General features: G+C 44.0%; 1 protein-coding gene across 1 annotated transcript in view; it reads right to left on the minus strand.

The window, feature by feature from the left end:
• VWA3B (von Willebrand factor A domain containing 3B) overlaps positions 1 to 21,514 on the minus strand; it is a 200,546-nt gene that overhangs the window by 161,449 nt on the left and 17,583 nt on the right. Inside the window, 4 exon segments of the mRNA XM_047069178.1 lie at positions 3,781 to 3,896; positions 9,985 to 10,154; positions 17,114 to 17,273; positions 19,225 to 19,475. Of these exon segments, the coding sequence (XP_046925134.1) occupies positions 3,781 to 3,896; positions 9,985 to 10,154; positions 17,114 to 17,273; positions 19,225 to 19,475 (697 nt within the window).

The raw sequence follows: 21,514 nt of genomic DNA on the forward strand, positions 1-21,514 counted from the left end.
GTTACAAGGTGGGGCAGAACCAAGTGAACAGTACCATGCTTGATGAATATAAAACTTCAGCAAAAGCTATGAATGAACTCCCAAAACACTTAAATTTAAAATAATGTCATTTTGGGGCACCTGGGTGGCTTGGTCGGTTAAGCGTCCGACCGGCTCAGGTCATGATCTCATGGCCCGTGAGTTCGAGCCCCGCATCAGGCTCTGTGCTGACCGCTCAGAGCCTGCAGCCTGTTTCAGATTCTGTGTCTCCCTCTCTCTCTGCCCCTCCCCTGTTCATGCTCTGTCTCTCTCTGTCTCAAAAATAAATAAACGTTAAAAAAATTTTTTTTTAATAATGTCATTTCAATACACCTATGTTTCAATTCTTCAATATTTTTCAACTATTTTAATAACCAAGAAACAATCATTAAAAATAATAAATTAAAACATGTACATGGGGCACCTGGGTGGCTCAGTAGGTTAACCATCCGACTTCAGCTCAGGTCATGGTCTCATGGTTCATGAGTTAAAGCCCTGCATCAGGCTCTGTGTTGACAGCTCAGAGCCTAGAGCCTGCTTTGGATTCTGTGCCTCCCTCTCTGCCCCTCCCCCACTCACACTCTATCTTTCTCTCAAAAATAAACATTTAAATAAACAAACAAATAAATAAAATGTGTATAGAGGCACACATTTTTTCCCTTTACCTTAGGCTACCGTATGACCTAACATATCATTGCTGGAGCCTGTCTTTATTTAAAATTGTGACGCTCTGATCACGATGGATTTTTTGCACTAACTTTGAACTTTTTTTTTTTTTAAGTCTATTTACTTATTTTAAGAGACACAGAGACAGTCCAAGTGGGGGAGGGGCAGAGAGCGAGGGAGAGAGATTATCCCAAGCGGCCTCCACACTAACAGTGCAGAGACCGACATGGGGCTTGAACTCAGGAGCCTGAGATCTTGACCTGAGCTGAAACCAAGAGTCAGACACTCAACCGACTGAGCCACTCAGGTGCCCCTAACTTTGAACTTTTAAAACACTGCACTATTGTATTAAACAAGTACATGAAAAGATGCTCAAATATCACTAATCAATAGGAAAATGCAAATCAAAACCACAAGATACCACTTCACACCTAGGATAGCTATTAACCAAAACCAAAAAGTAAACAAGCCAAAACCCAGAAAATAACACGTATTAGTGAGGAAGTGGAAAACCTATGCACTGTCGGTGGGAGTGTAAAACAGAGCAGCCACTATAGTGAACAAGATGGAGGTTCCACAAAAGTTAAAAATAGAATTACCATACATGATGAGTGGGGTATATACCCCAAATAATTGAAAGCAGAGTCTCAAAGGGATAGTTGTATATGTGTGTTCACAGCAGCATCATGCACAGTAGCCGAAAGGCGGAAACAGCCTGAGTGTCCATCAATGGATAAATGGATAAAAAAAAAAATGTGGTCTATACATGCAAGAGAAGATTATTCAGCTTTCAAAAGGGAGGAAATTCTGGCGCATGCTACAACATAGGTTAAAGTAAAATAAGCCAGACACAAAATGATACTGTATGATCCCACTTACATGAGGTATCTAAAGTAGCCAAATTCAGAGACAGAAAGTAGAATGGCAGATGCCAGGGGCTGGAGGAGGGGAAATGGGGATTTGCTGTTTTAATGGGTACAGCTTTGCAGATGAGAAGAGCCTTGGAAATTGGCTGCCCAGCAATGTGAGTGCACATAGCACTCCTGAACTGTACACTTAAAAAAAAGTTAAGATGACAAATTTTATGTTACATATATGTTACTACAATTTTTAAAATGATCCTTTATCTTGACTACAGTTTTTCTGCATTGGCATAGTGCACGGGGTAATGGTAAGTCATGCCAATTATCTGGAACCCAGAGAGTTGGTAATAGCAGGAAATCTCTTCCAGGTCAGTTCTCTGAGCAGTGTCCCTCTAACCCTTCAATTGACAGTCTCTTCTTTCTATACAACAGGTGGCACAATGAACTCCTGAGGAGGCATCCTCTCTCCCCAGCCTGGACAGGGGCCCAGGCAAACTCATACTGATAAATGCTTGACCTCAATAGTGGGAAATAGGGAAAGGGAACTGAGCAGGAAGGCCTGAACATCTGCCTCTGAGGCCTTGGGTCAGATTGGAAACCACTTATTTTCCAAACCAAAAGACTGTGTCAAAGGATTTCTGGGCAGTTTTTGAGTAGGAGAAATGCAATGTTGGCATTTCTGGGACACTGTGACGGATAGAGGAGACAAGATTGCATATTTAGGATTCGGGCTCTCTCCTCAGATTCAGAATGTGGGATCGCTGAAATGGCATCAGAATGGCAGGCCACAGTCTGAGCACTTCGTTCCAAGAAAATGTTTTAATCTATAATTTAATTTGCATGATTCACAGGTTTGGGAAGATGGTAGTTGCTGCAAATGTAAGCTATGCAGCCAGATAGGTTTCCCTTTATAACTAAGTTGCCAAGGAACACATAAGCCAAAATTAAACCCCTTTACAGAAATTGGCATGCCTTGGGGAACTGGGACATCTCACATTCTTTACCCTGATTGAAATATTGCCCACTAGGCTTAATCTTGTAAAATACTTTCAGTAGGCATGGCATACATCCTGAATTAACTGTTTTTGTTAGATTAGCATTAATCTTCCTTGACAATTGACATTTTCTCAAACTCTCTGAAGAAACCCACTTCACCAACAGAACAAGGGCGTAAGTTACCTAAATCAGGGCCGCCAATGAGACCTAGTGGAAACTCTTCCCTGCTCCTGTGGGACACTGAGAATCTGAATCCACAAAGTATGTGTCAGGGACAGGCTTTGTGATTTGACCCCTCTCCTTCGCCTCCACCTGACCACCCATCCCTTTACGCAACTGTGTCCTCCTCAGGTGCAGTATTGTTATATAAACAAAGAAACCTGTCACGCAGATGTGTCCTGCAGCTTCTTCTCTTCTCCCAGAGAGTAGTTCTTGCCTTATACTGAAGCTAGAAATCTCTGCCAATAACTTCAAATGTAGGAGGGTGGAGGTGGCGATGGGCCTTTTTCAGACCTCCAACGGCACCATGCCGCATCACCTCTCAATCCCTTCCTTCCTTGCTTTTCTCAGCAGAGCTCACTTGGTGTCTTTGGCACTTTGCAATGTCAGCAGCTCCAAAGAAAGTCCCATCCCTTGGCTTTCTGAGTAACCTTCTAGTACCATTTTTTCTGAACCTATTTCTCACTGATTTTGTGACCTCCTTCCCTATGCCTGTTAAATCTCTGATGACACTCTTTGAATGAAGGGGGAGGTTCACTCTGCCCCCACAAAGGTTCCTGTGCATGCCTGGCCCTCATAAGAGGCAGGTCAATCCTGCACATGAATCTACAAGCCCTGCTGTCACTGACAGGCTGGGCAGCAGAAACTTCCCAAGAACTGCAGGGATCCTCACCACAGCATCCAGCTAACCTGGGCACAGCACAGGAGCTCTGCCTTACCAGGAACTAAGTCCAGCACTGACACACCAGGACTACATCTCCAGAAGGTTCTCATATTAGTTCAACACATACTACTTAGGCCACTTCCCTGGGTAACAAACTTATGCCTGGTTGCTGAGCTGACAAATTCATCATTACCATCATGAACTTCCCCTGGACCATATAAATAAGAAAAAGGATACCATTGGTCCCTACGTGGTGCTTTATTTCCCAAGCATACAGAAAATCTGAAGTTAAGATATAAACCACACTGTGTTGTTGTTGTTTGTTGTTGTTGCTGTTTTTTCTATCCCAGGTACCTGGAGGGGGTTTTCCTTTCAGTTTCCTTGAATTCCAAGTATTTACACTGTCACCATCCTTTAAGGCAGATGCAGGAAATTCCACACACTCTGTTCTCTCTGCAAAGGCATGGAATCTGAAACATGAAGAGATTTGCAACATTAGGCTAATCGTGGTATTTGTGTATGTCTATTCATTCTCCCAGGACTGTGAACTTGCTCTGCTGTGGTACTGAGCATCTTAGATGTTTCACTGCTTTTCCGTGTACCTGATCAATTCCCCCAAACAAAAGACAGGGAGGCAAAAGAGAAGAGAGAGCTGCAAATGTATTGGGATTTTAACAGATGACTCTTCTCCTCATTAGAGAGTAATTAGGCCAACCAAATTGTATTTATTGACCCTGGAAAAATGATACCCTCTGCTTTATTTATCTTCTGTTCCCAGGTTCAATCATGTCAACACAGTGTTGACAAGCCAACAGTCTAATGAGGCCCCAACAGTGCCTGTGGCCCTGTGGATTCAGTGTTGAAAGCTGACGACAACAAGCACCATTGGCTCAACTGTCAATTGCCAAAGGGCTTCAGTCAACTTTAACTTGGCAAACACAAACTTCCCTTGAGTGTAAGCAGAAGCACTAATGAAAAAAATTCTTGTGTGGACTAGTTTTTAAGGCCTGACTCCTCAAAATGTGGTCCCAGGAGCAGCAACAGCACTGGCAACTAGTTAGAGATGCACATTCCTGGGCCCTACCTGGATCTGCTGAGTCAGAATAAGCACTTTAATAAGATCCCTAGGGGATTCGTGTGCATGATAAAGCTCAAGAAGCACTGGGGTAATCTACAAAATGATAGGCTAAGCACACCCATGACACCAATTATCTGGAATCCAAAAAGTCAGTGATAGCAGGTAATTTCTTTCAGATTATCAGAAGATTTCTGGGTAATGCTCCTCCAGCCCCTTAAAGTTCCACCTCGGCCTGTTACTCAGCACGAAGAGAATCCTGAAGCACGAGTTGAGATGGACAGACAGATGCATGGATGATAGAAGAGATGTGGGGGCTTCTCCTGGGCCACGGGAAGCCTCAGCCCTATTTATTTCTAAAGGGTTTCAGGTAAGACTAGAACAATGACTTGATGGCACTAAACAAGCCAACCTTGTTCCAATAGCCCCTCATGAGGACAATGGACCCTTAACCTGGCCACTCCTGCCTCCCGCAGGTGCTTCCACCAGAGCGGAAATGGCCAGCTGCTTTTGTCCTGTGACCTCCTTACCCAGCAGAGTGTGGAGGGCTGAGGTTTGTCCTACCAGGTCCCACACTCTGAGTGCCCAGGACTTCAGTGCCCAGGACCTGTTCTCCAGATTAGAAAAGAGAACAGGGCAGACATTTCCTCTGGCTAATACAACCTCATTTGTGCAAGAAAGCAAAACATGCTTTGCAGCTGGGTGGCTCTGTTTAGACACAGACTCGGGCACAAGGGAACCAAGAGTCCAGCCTCCTTGCAAGCCTGAGCAGCTCAGGGCATGCCCTTTATAGTCCATACAAACTGCACCACAGCTAGAACTCAAAAACCAAAGGTGTGCAGAGGCCAAGCAAGAGACACAGCGGTCCGGCTGGGGGCGGAGCAGGCAGGAGCACTGCTGGTTGTGGGTCAGGCTCATCCACGAGGGCCAAAACAGAGACAGAAAAGCATGTCTATGTGTCATCCTCTTCTGCAAAACTCACTTGATGGTGCTCGGCCTAAACTGCAGCTTCTCCCATGTTAAATTACGCCCTAACAGCTCACCTGCCCACAGAAAGTGCCCCACGTGAATTAAGCAGAGGACTAGCAAGACAGATGGTCCTGCCAATTGACTTTTACTCTCTCTACTAGCAAAAGTAGGACAGTGAGCCCCCTCTTTATTGGGGGGAGGTGGTTAGGAACCCAAAATTGAAGCACCTAATGTTAAAAGATTTTCAAAGGGCCTTAAGAGAAGCCAGAGCAGTGGTCCTCAGAGTCACCAGGGGTCTGGTTAAGAATGAATATTCTTGGCCCTCTCTAGAGCTCACAAATCAGGATCTCTGGGGCTGTGGCAAGATATTTGCATTTTAATCAAACTCCCTAGGCAGCTCTTATTCAAAGTGAATGATTAAATGCATATCCCCAGGATCTCCTCTATTATGTAGAAGTATCAGCCTGTAAGGTGAAGCCCTTGACCTCTGAATTATTATTTTATTTTTTTAAATTTACATCCAAATTAGTTAGCATATAGTGCAACAATGATTTCAGGAGTAGATTCCTTAGTGCCCCTTACCCATTTAGCCCATCCCCCCTCCCACAACCCCCCCAGTAACCCTCAGTTTGTTCTCCATATTTAAGAGTCTCTTCTGTTTTGTTCCCCTCCCTATTTTTGTATTATTTTTGCTTCCCTTCCCTTATGTTCATCTGCTTTGTATCTTAAAGTCCTCATATGAGTGAAGTCATATATTTGTCTTTCTCTAATTTCACTTGGCATAATACCATCTAGTTCCATCCATGTAGTTGCAAATGGCAAGACTTCATTCTTTCTGATTGCCAAGTTATACTCCATTGTATATATATACCACATCTTCTCTATCCATTCATCCATCAATGGACATTTGGGCTCTTTCCATACTTTGGCTATTGTTGATAGTGCTGCTATAAACATGGGGGTGCATGTGTCCCTTTGGAACAGCATCCTTGTATCCCTTGGATAAATACCTAGTAGTGCAATTGCTGGGTCATAGGGTAGTTCTATTTTTAATTTTTTGAGGAACCTCCATCCTGTTTTCCAGAGTGGCTGCACCAGCTTGCATTCGCACCAGCAGTGCAAAAGAGATCCTCTTTCTCCACATTCTTGCCAACATCTGTTGTTGCCTGAGTTGTTAATGCTAGCCATTCTGACAGGTGTAAGGTGGTATCTCATTGTGGTGGCTTTGATTTGTATTTCCCTGATGATGAGTGATGTTGAGCATTTTTTCATGTGTCAGTTGGCCATCTGGATGTCTTCTTTGGAGAAGTGTCTATTCATGTCTTTTGCCCATTTCTTCACCGGATTATTTGTTTTTTGGGTGTGGAGTTTGAGAAGTTCTTTATAGACTTTGGATACTAACCCTTTATCTGATATGTTGTTTGCAAATATCTTTTCCCATTCCATTGGTTGCCTTTTAGTTTTGCTGATTGTTTCCTTCACCATGCAGAAGCTTTTTATTTTGATGAGGTCCCAGTAGTTCATTTTTGCTTTTGTTTCCCTTGTCTCTGGAGACGTGTTGAGTAAGAAGTTGCTGTGGCCAAGATCAAAAAGGTTTTTGCTTGCTTTCTCATCGAGGATTTTTATGGCTTCTTGTCTTACATTTAGGTCTTTCATCCATTTTGAGTTTATTTTTGTGTATGGTGTAAGAAAGTGGTCCAGGTTCATTCTTCTGCATGTCGTTGTCCAGTTTTCCCAGCACCACTTTATTCCATTGGATATTCTGTCCTGCTTTGTCAAAGATTGGTTGGCCATATGTTTGTGTGTCCATTTCTGGGTTCTTTATTCTGTTCCATTGATCTGATTGTCTGTTCTTGTGCCAATACCATACTGTCTTGATGATTACAACTTTGAAGTATAGCTTGAAGTCCGGGATTGTGATGCCTCCTGCTTTGGTTTTCTTTTTCAGGATTGCTTTGGCTATTTGGGGTCTTTTCTGGTTCCATACAAATTTTAGGATTATTTTTTCTAGCTCTGTGAAGAATGCTGGTGTTATTTTGATAGGGATTGCATTGAATATACAGATTGCTTTGGGTAGTATCAACATTTTAACAATATTTATTCTTCCTATCCAGGAGCATGGAATCTTTTTCCATTTCTTTGTGTCTTCTTCAATTTCTTTCATGAGCTTTCTATAGTTTTCAGTGTATAGATTTTTTACCTCTTTGGTTAGATTTACTCCTAGGTATTTTATGGCTTTTGGTGGAATTGTAAATGGGATTGATTCCTTGATTTCTCTTTCTGTTGCTTCATTGTTGATGTATAGGAATGCAACTGATTTCTGTGTATTGATTTTATATCCTGCAACTTTCCTGAATTCATGAATCAGTTCTAGCAGTGTTTTGGTGGAATCTTTTGGGTTTTCCATATAGAGTATCATGTCATCTGTGAAGAGTGAAAGTTTGACCTCCTCCTAGCCTATTTGGATGCCTTTTATTTCTTTGTGTTGTCTGATTGCAGAGGCTAAGACTTCCAATACTATGTTGAATAACAGTGGCAAGAGTGGACATCCCTGTCTTGTTCCTGACCTTAGGGGGAAAGCTCTCGGTTTTCCCCCATCGAGGATGATATTAGCATTGGGTCTTTTGTATATGGCTTTTATTACCTCAAGGTATGATCCTTCTATCCCTACTTTCTTGAGGGTTTTTATCAAGAAAGGATGCTGTATTTTGTCAAATGCGTTCTCTGCATCTACTGAGAGGATCATATAGTTCTTGTCCTTTCTTTTATTGATGTGATGAATCACACTGATTGTTTTCTGGATATTGAACCAGCCCTGCATCCCAGGTATAAATCCTACTTGGTCATGGTGAACAATTTTTTTTATGTATTGTTGGATACAGTTGGCAAATATCTTGTTGAGGATTTTTGCATCCATGTTCATCAGGGAAATTGGTCTATAGTTCTCCTTTTTAGTGGGGTCTCCATCTGGTTTTAGAATCAAGGTAATGCTGGCTTCATAGAAAGAGTTTGGAAGTTTTCCTTCCATTTCTATTTTTTGGAACAGCTTCAAGAGAATAGGCATTAACTCTTCCTTAAATGTTTGGTAGAATTCCCCTGGAAAGCCATCTGACCCTGGATTCTTGGTTTTTGGGGAGATTTTTTATTACTAATTCGATTTCTTTACTGGTTATGGCTTGACCTCTGAATTATTAACAAGCTCCTCAGTCAAATACGATGAGCAATTAAATTTGGGAACAAATGCTCAAGGGCAGGAATTGTACCCATTTCAGACAGGCTAACTTAGGAAAGGACTCAGTCATTCTCCTTATAACCACATAGGTAGCTGCTCTCCCTCCACAAGGGACCTAAACCTATGCACACAGACAAGGTGGTGGGTATGTTTTATAATGTAGGCCCTTTTATTATTCAGGTATGATGAGGCCATTAGATCAGTTTAGCTGCCACTGAAAATACAGTTTGCTATTCACAGTCCCTGCTATAGACTGAATTGCATCCTCTGCCCCCTAAATTCATATGTTGAAGCCTTAACCCCCAATGTAACTGTATTTGACCATATTTGGAAATAGAGCCTTAGGAGGTAATTAAAGTTAAATGAGGTCAGAAGGTCCTGATCCAGTGAGATTAATCTCCTTTTAAGAAGATACACCAGAGAGCTTACAGGCATGCTCCTGCTTTCTTTCTCCCTGTCTGTCTGTCTGTCTCTCTCTCTCCCCCCCCCTCTCTTTTTCCCTTCATCCTTCCTACCCTCCTTCCCTCCCATGAGAGGATATAGTTAAGAAAGCAGCTGTCTACAAGCCAGGAAGAGAGCTCTCACCAGAAACTGAATCAGCCAGCACCTTGATCTTGAACTTTCCAGCCTCCACAAGTGTGAGAAACAAATTTCTGTTGTTTAAGCCACCCAGTCTGTGGTATTTATTATGGCAACCAAAACTGACTACTCAGTTCCCAAGATGAGGGGACACAGGACACCACACCACACAGGGCCACACAGGGCAGCACCAGGGACAGTCAGGAGGCTTGAGAGAACAAGAAGAAAACATGAGTAAGAGTCTTTATTGTGGATTTTGCAGGAGGATGGAATGGGTGAGGGAGAGGAAGCAGGTTTAGGATTGGCTGGCTGAATAATTTCAGTGGGTTCTGGGGTATAGGAGTTACCCCAAGTTGTCTGCTACCTGGCCTGGCTTGCAGTATTGAGTGTGAGTGCCCGTAGGCATCACAGCGGGCTCTGGATCAGTTAACCTGCATACAAAAGTGCACTCCTGGGTCATTTATGCTCTCTAGGAATTAGCTAGCCTTGGAAGGAGCAGTCTTTCCAGGGGCAGCAAGGACCCCTGATGTCAAAGCAATAACAAGGCAAGATATTAATATAGGGTAGAAAAGAAAAGGCCATGAAGACTAAAGACCACTGGAAAGAGGAGAACATAGGAACAAACCAGTTAGGAAAACCACTGCTGACCTTGCAGAAGTAGGCAGCTCACCCACTGTCACTCAAGAGCATGTTTTCTGCCTACCTGCTGTGGGTCTTGGCACTCAGATCCTTTAAGAACGCTATAGTGCCTTCTCCTCTGGCATTGAAGGACACTGTGCAGACAGGACATGGGATCTCCAAAGCCTTCTGAAGGAGAAGCTCCTTGGTTTGCTCAGGAATGTCTCCCACCACAAAGTAGTAAATGGATTCCATCTGCAAGACAGTACTACTGACAATTTATCTCCCTGACGTGCCCCAGCCTTGTACTGAACTCACTGGCAATATACTTTCTACAAAACTGCCTTGGGACAGTGGGGGACAGCAAGAATAACAGCACTATTCCATGTTTTGTGAGGACATTTAGAGGCTGAAGTCAGGAAGTGAACTATTCAAGGCCTGGTGCCAAGAAGGTCTATTGGCAGTGCTCACGGTCTCAGATATTGCATGGGAAGGATATGATTGGCCAATGTGGAAAATAGCTTCCACTAAGCCCCCGGATACAGTCGACAGGTCAGGAGTGGCTGTTTTCAACATGAAGGAAGTGTTGGCACAGCCGCTGTGGGCAGGAAGCTTATTAACCATCTCCCATGGTGGTGCCAGAATTCTACAGACTCATCTATCCTCAGTCTGAGGCAGAATGGGGGAAGGAGGGCATATTCCCACTGGGTTCATGCTCTGCTCTCATCTCACAAGGAAACACATGCCTGGGAGGTGAGACTGTCCTGACTTCATGCAGCACTGGGCCTTGACTCTCACCACCATGCCAGGCCATGACGAGAATGAGAGAATGAACAAACCCATGTCAGGAGCCCCACCACACACACACCCCAACTTTCAGCTAGGGATATGGGAGATGTATACCTCATCTAGGTAGGAGACAATCCCAAAGTGCTCCCTGCTTAATTTAGAGACACATGAAATCCACCCAAGGGGGCCGCGTGACAAGGTTCCACCCCGACCTCAACCACACTGCTCTTGCTCTTCCTGAAGATTCTGCCTCTCACAGTGTTTGCCCTCCCTGCTAATGAGGGAGGGCAATGAGAACTAATGAGTTCTATGAAATTGGGCAAGTGATAGAACTTCAGTTTCTTCACTTATACAAAGGGAGGTAATATAGTGTCCCTTGTGACTAAGTTTAAACGAGATGACTTCCACTTATGCATGTATATATTTCAGAAAGTTAAAACCCAGCAGCACATATCATCTGAATCTGTCCCTAAAAGCACCCTCATGGATTGTCCCCATAGCTAACTGGGGGAGAACCCCCAGAAAATGAAATGGGTTTGAAGGAAAAAATAGGTGTCACCATCCCCTTAGGACTCCTGAGCCTATCTCTAATCATAAAGCCCTGTGAACTGAAGGTAAATAGTCAGGTGCCTCAGTTCAACTTCAAACTGGGACTCAAACCCACCTGGCACTTATGAAGAGGACTTATGGTCAGCTCTCCAGCTGGCTGGGCCACCCTGTTTGCAGCAGCTGGGGCCAACTGTGCCCAGGGAGATGGTGAGAGCAGGGTGGCAGAGGGCCCCGGCTGGGAGGGAAGCCACGGCCAGAGTGGAAGCTGACAGCAGCCTACTCCAGCAACAGCCTTTCTTCCATGGGGCTCCCACACTCATGACTCTTTCTCTCAAGGCTTTCAAACCACGATTTTAAAAAGGACCTAACTGGGGGCACCTGGGTGGCTCAGTCAGTTAAGCGTCTGACTTTGGCTCAGGTCATGATTTCGTGGTTCATGGGTTCAAGCCCTGAGTTGGATTCTGTGCTGACAGCTCAGAGCCTGGAGCCTGCTTCAGATTCTGTGTCTCCCTCTCTCTCTGCCCCTCCCCCACTCACACTCTGTTTCTCTCTCTCCCTAAAGAATAAATAAACATTAAAAAAAAATTTTTTTAGGGGCGCCTGGGTGGCTCAGTTGGTTAAGTGTCCAACTTCAGCTCAGGTCATGATCTCGTGGTTTATGAGTTCGAGCCCCACGTTGGGCTCAGAGTCTGGAGCCTGCTTCGGATTCTGTGTCTCCCTCTCTCTCTGCCCCTCCCCTGCTCATGCTCTGTCTCTCTCTGTCTCAAAAATAAATAAAACATTAAAAAAAATTTTTTTAAAGACCTAACGGGGGGTAAAGACTGAGCAATACTACACATTTCTTTCAGCCAGTCACCAAGAGACAGAAAACAAAACAAAACAAAACAAAACAACATTAAAGGAAGGAAAAAACTGTTCTTCACATTCCTTGTCAGGCAGCTAGTATTATTCTCCCAGCAAATGCATTCTCTTTCCCTTTTTCCCCCATGTTACGCATTACCTTGTGTGAGACAGGTTAAGTAGGCTCCCTTCGGTTGCACTGTTAGTAGTGTTTCAGCTGGGTCAGGGCTCAAGTTTAGCATGAGGACAGGTTCAACCTCACATAAAGATCTAAAGTCACACATGGCCCAAGAGAGGAGTCTTGGGATTCTTTTCTAGGATTTGTTAGCTCAACAAGGGAAGTGGTGGGGGCAAACATCTCTAGGAGGGAGGTCTGTCAGCATCTTCTGACACCATGCATCTCTGTTGCACATTGTGCAAACTCAGCTTCTCTGCTCTGGCAATAACCCCAGAGTTTGAAATCCTTGTGCAGAAATGTTTTTCCCTTGAGATTTCATCAAGCTAAAAATTGATGTAGCCAGCAGTGAGTCAGGATTTCCTTTCCTTTACTCAGGTTATGGGGTTATTCACTATTCATCAAGTTCATTGCTCAGTTTCTGAATTGCCTAGGTTTTCGGTTATCCATGCAGGGTCCATATTTCCTGGGACATGCTCTACAACAAGACGACCTGTCCCACTCTCAGTCACCTCCTACACACTGCCTTCCTGCCTCTCCTTTCCACTCACATAATGACACTGAGAAAAAAAGAAAATAAATATGCTGCTACCTAGCCCATTCCCCCACAAACTGGCAAAACACCTTTTAAAGTGAAATGGCTTTGGGGTCATCTGCTCTTTGGGATGATAAGCCAACACAGATTGTTTTATTCAACACTCACAATAGTCCTGTGGAAAATGAATTCTTATTATTGCATCCTGTTTACAGATGAAGAAACTGAGGTCTGAACAGGTAAATTGACCTGGTCTTACAGCTAGTAAATCAAGCTCCCTGACCCCCATAGGAGCTTCTGCCTTTGCTTTCAACCACTTTATTCTGTTGGCTCATCATGGCAAGGCTGGTTACCTCTTAGAGATGGACGTGAATTCCAGAACTGTGTACGCGAGATCATGGGACAGGAAGGTGACCAGAAACAGGCACTGTTTTCACTTCCTTGGCACCCACACCATTCAAGGCTCCTAGCCCATGAAATCAATGTCACAGACCAGAAATTGGGTGAGGTTGTCTGGCTCAAGGGAACTGTCTTCATTGGAATCCTCTCCCCTTTCCCCAGTACCTCTGAGCTTCTTAAGACAAGGGCCAGTCTTAAGGGTGAGCAACAGCAGTGAGGACCAGGAGCAGCCTTCTCACTGACCAGCATTTCCCTAAATGCTAATCTGCACTGAATTTGATAACACAAGACATAGAAAATATTTTCGGTTCCATTCAGCTATTTTACTGTGAGCTGAAAACTTTACACCACCAAAAATAGGGTGGAACGTTTCTGTTTTCACTTGAAATATCTTATTCTGCCTGGCCCATTTGTTCCGAGGCTTCCCACGGTAACCTGCATTCCGCCTAGCCAAGGAAGCCTTGACATCTTCTCAAACACAGGTTTGGGGGAAAAGAAGAACCAGACTGGCAGTGGCTGCTTCTTCCCTGACTGCCCTCTGCCACAGCTTGTCGGAAACCTCTGAGTGTAAAAATCTCCACTCTGCGAGAAGTCAGATGAAAGTCAACCAGAACGGCAACCAGAGGTCTAACAAAATTCTCCTATCCTTCATAAAATTTTAACCATTTCAACAGTTTTGACCAACTCCAGACCTTGGATCTGACCTCCAGATCTTCCCAGTACCTGTGGGGACTCTTTCCTGATTCAGCCTATTTTGATTTTTCTGATCCCTCCATGGTGGTGACTGCCCTCTTGATATTAACCCAGCTCAGTTCTCCAATCCCTGATAACACCCTTGACCACCACCAACTTTCTGGCCTCCCAGGCTTCCAAGTCCCTGTCTCCACCTACTATCCCCACCAGCCCCGTCACACAAGGCTCAGCAAATTCACTGGCCTGGTCCCACACAGACCACTACACTTCAATTCAAAATAATCAAATCTGTACCACAGCATAGTCAATGGGAATTTCTCGGATGCACATCTCGCCCCAACCTCAAAATTATCAACATTACTTCTTTCCCATTCCTTCAATGTACAACAAACACCTATCAAGACGTTGCCAGGCACTGCCATCTCTAGGGACAAAGGTGAAAAGATTTGATGCCTGTCTGACCCACTGCCAAGCTCATGATTGGTGTGGCCAGCCCTTCAGTTTACTGTCCAGTGCTGAAGGCTCCTTATGGAATCATGTGGGTCTGTCTCTAATTCACCCCCTTAGCCTCCCAGTGAATGGGATTTTTTTTTTAAGTAAACAAATGTGTGCCTATCACCTGGATGGAAGAGAGGCTGAGAGAACACAAAGAGAAACGTAGGTGCCCTTTGGGCAGGTAGCCTTCTGCTGAAAGCAGAAGCAAAGCCCCCTCAGTTATCTTTCTTAGGCAGCTGGGAATCAAGGCTTTGGATAATCAGGCTTCTCTTTCCTAACGACCCGTCACATCCTGGATCAGTACGCATTCCAGGGCCTCCTGGCACAACACTCCTCTTCATTAAGGCCAAGGAAGCTACCAACTTCCCAAAGACCTATCCTGGGACCACGGGATGCTGCAGAGCAGAAACCCTGGGCTGGATGGCACACCTGGGCTCTGAGGACAATGCCAGCCCCTCTAAACTGCCAGACATTTCCTCAGTACCCCACAGGCTGCCTTCCCATGAGCCAGGCCTTTTGGCACAGGATACAAGAGTACTTCATCAACAGTGCTCTCTAAGTGCTGCCATCAGAGCTAGGATTAAACAGACCCCACACTGCCTGGCTCCTCTGGATTCAAAGGCTCACCCTCAGTCATCCCTGCCTGTTCAGTCTTCTGGTCCAATCATGGGTACAAAGCCCAGTTCTGGAGGAGGCCAGTAGCCTCCGATTATTCTCCTTCACACTCACCAAGTGCATCAGTCAGCCCTTCCTCCTCAAGTGGAACCTGATACCAAAACCCAACTCCCGTGTTAATCTTTGAACACAAGACAATCCCCACTCTCTTGGTTCTTCTCAGAACTCACTCATAGGAGATGCTAACCCAAAGCAAGTTATCATCAGCAGGATTTACTGTTCAAAAGGTTTCTTAAGCCTTACATATTTTCTATTCAGAGAAAACTACAGCTACATGGGTAAATTTGGAACTCACTGGGGTGGGCATGAGGGGCACAGGTCAGAGAAGCAACCAGTAAGGGAAATCTATTCCTCTCCCTACCCTACATACCTCACAAAACATAGAGAATGGCATTTTTATATATGAGGCAGTTATAGTTACTAGAAATTTCCTATGGACCACAACCAAGTAGAAGCTCTAGGAGGACAGATGCAGTGGTCTGAATCTGTTTTGTATTTGCCATACTCCACAGTCTCTTCTCAAGAGTTTTCAAGTGGCATTTGATAATCAGTGCCTGTTAACCTCTTTCTGGGTTCTTAATCCTCTACAGAACTTCCCTGGCACTCACTAAATTGTTCCATGTTTCCTGGGCTGGGGATGAACCCGAGAAAGGAGAAGTACAAACCAGGGGGAAGTAAAACAGAAAATCAAGATCTCTGGGAAATCTTCAAGTCATGGCAGGTCGCCAGAGTCTGCTATGACTGAGGAAGCCAGGTGAACAAAGAAACAGAACACCCATGTGTGCATCCTAGATCCTGTGAAATGTTCCATTTCTTGAATCTTTATTATAGTGTCCAGACAACTGAAACTTTACAGATGTTTAAACAAACTTGAAAGGCCAAAGAACAAAGTAGCTTGTATTTTGTTCTTTAATGGGAACATTTGTTCCTCTGGCTTCGAAAGGATAAACAATGCATTTCCAATATCAAACCATCATCCCCAGTATCAATGAAAACAATCTGGTGACCACTGGGGGCTATCCTTTCAAGGTGCCAGCACATGGCCTCCTTGCCCAAAAGAAAAGGCTCTTTAACATAGCAGAGAAAAGCTTGAATCTACAGAATCACTGGGCGCCCAGAGCAGAGGAAGCAATTAAGTTTTAATACCAATCAAAAATTAATTGAGTATCTGTATCCCAAAGGAAAGCAGATCTACCCCCATCTGGGGAGCTGAGACTGTCCAAAGGACCCCACCTGTCCAGAGTCCTTGCCCACTAACTTGCCACTGCCCTTCAGGTCCCATCCTTAGAATCACTCACAAAAGCTCATACCCTTGTGGCTAAAAGAACATAAACCACCACTATTTCAGCACTTCTTCTAGGTAAGGCTTTGTGTCCAAAGGGTCCTATCAAAAAGCATGTGCAAATGCATTAACATTCAAAAGTGGATGACTCATCTGCATGGATATACTTCACCTTGGAAGGCACGTAACAGACACATTTGTGAAGAAGAGGGACTGGGACAGACTCAGAACATAGATGTGGGGAAACTACTTCCTCGATCTCAGGGTTCTATGAAGAGTCTTCCAGCCTCTCTTCCCCATTAGAGATGGATTGATTTATCTGACTGTCAGGAGAGCAAGAGCAGAATTAAAATATTAAAGATGCACAACTATGCCTAATTCTCTGTCCTTTCTCAATGCTCAGTGGATGTGAGCAGCATGTGGCTCTGCTGGCACTGGTTAAATAAGGGTCTACCCTGTGCCCTGATCACCCAGAGGGAGCCCTGCCAGGCTCAGGGGGCAGCATTATGGAGCCTCATTGTGGTTGGTCCAGCTCAGCCATCACCAAAGTTGCTATTTTGATCCCCACCTGGGCCCCGTCACTGATTTCTCAGTTGGTTCCAAATTCAGAGGTGAACAGGATTTATAGGACTCCTCAATGCCAGTGATGTAGCCTCTGTGGGATGCTGCTGGGAGGGGTAAGGGCTAAGGTCAGTTGAAAGGCAGTATGAGGATACTGGGTGTAGAGAGATAAACTTGAAGCCACCTACGTGACCTGGGGCCCACCATGGATGCACACTTACCGTTTTGTCTTGCCCAGCTTCCAGCAGTGCGTCCAGGCGGCTAGCATGGCTCACAGCCAGCTCAAAAGGCAGTTTTTCAACCCAACTGATGGCAGCAGCTATGGACTGTCCTGTCACAGGAGCAGCATTTTCCTGCCATTTCACAGGCTCCTGAGAAACCCTGAAAGGAATCACATGGGGCTGTCATGGGCAGTGGGCAACATAGCTATCAGCCTTCAGGCCCACACCTGCGAGCAACAAACACTTAACATCACCAGAGCTGAAGGAAAGAACACGCAGCTCCCAGCCCTTGTTGAAAGTTACCAACAAAATAGGCAAGCTGCTTAAGATGGGTTTGCAAAGCACCATTATCTTTCATAAGTGTACTGACTAGGAAGAACAATGTGTACAGGAGGGTTAAAAAAATCTCAAAAATGGGGGCACCTGGGTGGCTCAGTCAGTTAAGTGTCTGACTTCTGCTCAGGTCATGATCTTGTGGTTCGTGGGTTTGAGCCCCATGTTAGGCTCTGTGCTGACAGTTCAGAGCTTGGAACCTGCTTCAGATTCTGTCTCCCTCTCTCTCTGCCCTCCCCTGCTTACGCTCTGTCTCTCTCTTTCTCAAAAATAAACATTAAAAATCTCAAAAATGCAAACATTAACAGCTGTATTAAAACTATTGAGTTATTTTCATAAACAGGCAGTTTTATATACAACTACCTTCAATTAATAGTAAATTTATAAGGACTCACAGCATTAATATTTACAAATCAGCAATGATTTCATTATGCTAGAATTTTATTTCTAATTCTTTTAAGACATTGTTTTCATTGTTCTGAATTCACATCAGTTACCTCTTCTGGATCAAAAATAATATTGAGTTTAGCAGAGCATTAGTTTTTAAATCCTGGGAACATGTGATTAAACAATTTAGTTTGGACTTAGAAAAAAGTGGTAGAATCCCCCCAAGAAAGAACAGCCATTTGAATTTATTTATCTCTGGGGTACATGAGTGGCTCAGTCGGTTAAGCATCCGACTCTTGATTTGGGCTCCGGTCATGATCTCACAGTTCATGGGTTCAAGCCCCGCATCGGGCTCTGTGCTGATAGCATGGAGCCTGCCTGGGATTCTCTCTCTCTCCTCCCCTGCTCTCTCTCTCTCTCTTAAAAAATAAATAAATAAACAAACTTTGAATTTATGTATCTCTGTGTTTATAATTGAACAAATTATATGAATCATACATGCATTCATAATTATAAGAATTATATGAATCTTGATTAATGAGCCAGCCCGAGCTGTCCCTGATAGCCCACCTTCAGAGACAAAGGCTGCCTCATACCTGTGTCACCTCTGTGTGGCTCCTCTGGGTAGAAATCTGGCTGAGTGGCCTATATGCTACAGAATGTTTCCAAGAAAGTTAAAGCATTGCAAACTTAAGGCTCAATTCCCTCAGTAATATATCTGTTACAGAAATAGGAATCTGGGATAGAACACAATTAAGCAGCATCCCCAAAGATGTTATCTGTTTAGCTGAAACTGTTTTATTTTAAAGAAAAACTCAGTTAGGTAGATGGCCTTCATCCAGATTTTTCCCGTCAGAGAGGTACAGCCAATGTTCCACATGAAAAGTTGGCCTTAGAGCCCAAATTCTCTCAAATCCAAAAATCCGTAAATAATTGGTTGTGAAAACTCTGAAATATGGGAAATTCTATAAAGCCAATCACCTGTTGTTCTGATTTAAGAGGGTCAATTTACAGGGGAGTCATAAGCTCAGTCTGAAAAAAGTGATACTTGTGACAAGGTTGAATTCATTATATAAGATAAAATCACCTAAAGGATTTTTATGGCCTTAAATATATATTCAATAAAATTCCTATTCTTCTATTTTGACCTTGCTATGCATTGAAGAAAAGTAGGTTTCTAAATCTCTTCTCATCTGAAAACTAAGACACCACATGCAAAGCAGATCAAGGTTTTACTGTGGGTCTTCTGCTGGAATTACATATTCTAGGAAATGACAAGATAAGACCTCCTTACTCCCCATAGAACTATGTTAGTTATGTTACTTAACTCCGAATAAATGGAAGCTACTTATGAAGTTTCCCAGAAATATCCTCTTCCTATGGGAACTCACCATATGATATTAAACTTGGCTATGTGAGCCACCTGCTCCTGGAGGACCATTATTAGAGCATCTTGGCACAGATTAAGCTCCTCCTCCCGCATGCTGCCAAAATCCAGCACTATGGTGATGCACTGTTCCAAGATGACACCAAAAATCTGGCGGCTTCTGCTGGTGAGCCAGTCCATCCGCTGCTTGTAGCTCTCCACAGCTTGTGTTAAATATTCCACAAACTGATAGATCAGTTCTGACTTCGCTGTCAACTTAATGGAAATCAAGGCAAAGAACAAAAAACAGAACAAAAACACACCATAATACATCATCTGAACTACCATGCAGCCAAGAACCACAGGGCCCACTGAGTCATGACCTCTGCCATCAAGAATTGGACACTAATAACAATTCTGTAGATGATCCTCTAAACCCCACATAATCCAGAAGGAAGTGCTTCAGTCTCTCAAGTGAAAACCTTTGGATGATTCCTCACAGAAGAAATGATGATGATGTGATCTATCCAACATATAACACTTTAAAAAAAAATGTGTTTCTAAATTATATTTTATCTTCATAGTTACAGAATTATCTTTACCAGAAAATGTTCAGGGGGGCATTTTAAGGAATTAGGTAGAAGAAAAGAACTTTCAAGGAATTCGGTAGAAGAAAAGAGAGATCAGCAAAGGCAGATGGAAAAAAATAAGTCTCTCTAAAAAGTTTTCCTAACACCAAGATGCCAAAAATATTTGTGAGAATGCTTCTAGATTTGCCAGCACACCTGCCTGGCTTCCTCTAAGAGATGTGCCCCAGTGACGCATCCTCCTGCTCACAACCTGCACCCTGTATCCTCTGTCTCCCAGGCCACACTGCCCCATGCCTGGATCAGTGGATCACGAACACCTGCAGAGGCTGTGCCTGAAAGGTAGGTGACAGAGACTTGCAGGCAATTTCTTGTAGACACAAAAAAACGATCATTCACACAGACCAGGCACAACTGTGCAAGGCCTCTTAGGGTGTAGGGAGGTAGGAGACATCGAAAAGGAATAAGAAAAAAATGTGCCCTATTCTGTGAAGAATCAAATTTTGAAAGATCTGGTACTTATTTTTAACTTTAACAATCCTCAGAATACCCCTTAAATACCTAAATTGTTAAGGAAAATGTGTTTTCTGAACACACCATGTAATTCCACATTTTCATGCCTTGGCTCGCGCTGTTCCCTCTGCCTCAAACTGTTTTCCTTCTCTATCTCCTGTGTCTCTCCAGCTTACTCCTCAAGCTCCAGCACCACTTCCTGTTGCTTTCCATGGTTCCTGAGGGCAAAATTCCTAAATCTCTCACCAGCATTCACAGAACTTATTAAAGTTTCTACCACGATACAGAAACCAGGGTAGGACCATGTCATAGGGGCTGTGGAGGTGGTCAGATGGCAAAGACAGATGTTTTCAATAGTTCTGTACTGATTTTCATGTGGTTAAGATAAAAAATATATTTAGCACACCAAACTCAAGATTCTATGGATATTATTGCTAAGTTCAAAAAGTAATGTAAACTTTTTTAAATATTTAGAAATAACAGGGGTGCCTGGGTGGCTCATTTGGTTGAGCATCTGACTCTTGATTTCAGCTCAGGTCCTGATCCCAGGGTCATGGGATGGAGCCCTGTATCTAGCTCCACACTGAGCATGAAGCCTGCTTGGGATTCTCATTGGCTCTCTCTCTCTCTCTCTCTCTCTCTCTCTCTCTCTCTCTGTCTCTCCCTCTATCCCTCTCCTCCACTCACATGCTTTCTCTAAAAGAAAAAAAAAGGAGGGGGGGCACCTGGGTGGCTCAGTCGGTTGAGCGACCGACTTCGGCTCAGGTCATGATCTCACCGTTTGTGAGGGCGAGCCCCGTGTCGGGCTCTGTGCTGACAGCTCAGAGCCTGAAGCCTACTTCGGATTCTGTGTCTCCCTCTCTCGCTGCCCCTCCCCCATTCATACTCTGTCTCTCTCTGTCTCAGAAATGAATAAACATTAAAAAAAATTTTTAAGAAAAAAAAAGATATAGCAGTCCAGGTGGTACATAGATATACAGTGACACGAACAAATATCTGTAAAGTGACATGATGGGATATGAGTTTTTGTGAGTTCCCTGTGGTGTACCAGGGTGTGCACAGGGGCAGACACGTTATGAGACTACACGAGTCACGTGTTGAATTGCCGGAATTAAGGACTCCAGTAAGAGGTGCCGCTTGCTATAAAACCACTAGCTATAAAAGTAGCCCCCTGTTCCCTGTGCATTTGTCAGGTAACAGCAGCAGCTCTTGCCC

The sequence above is a fragment of the Lynx rufus genome, unplaced genomic scaffold (assembly GCF_022079265.1).
Source record: "Lynx rufus isolate CCGP_SWC_20201006 ecotype Redwood Valley unplaced genomic scaffold, mLynRuf1.p SCAF_8, whole genome shotgun sequence".
In the NCBI taxonomy this organism is placed as follows: Eukaryota; Metazoa; Chordata; class Mammalia; order Carnivora; family Felidae; genus Lynx; species Lynx rufus.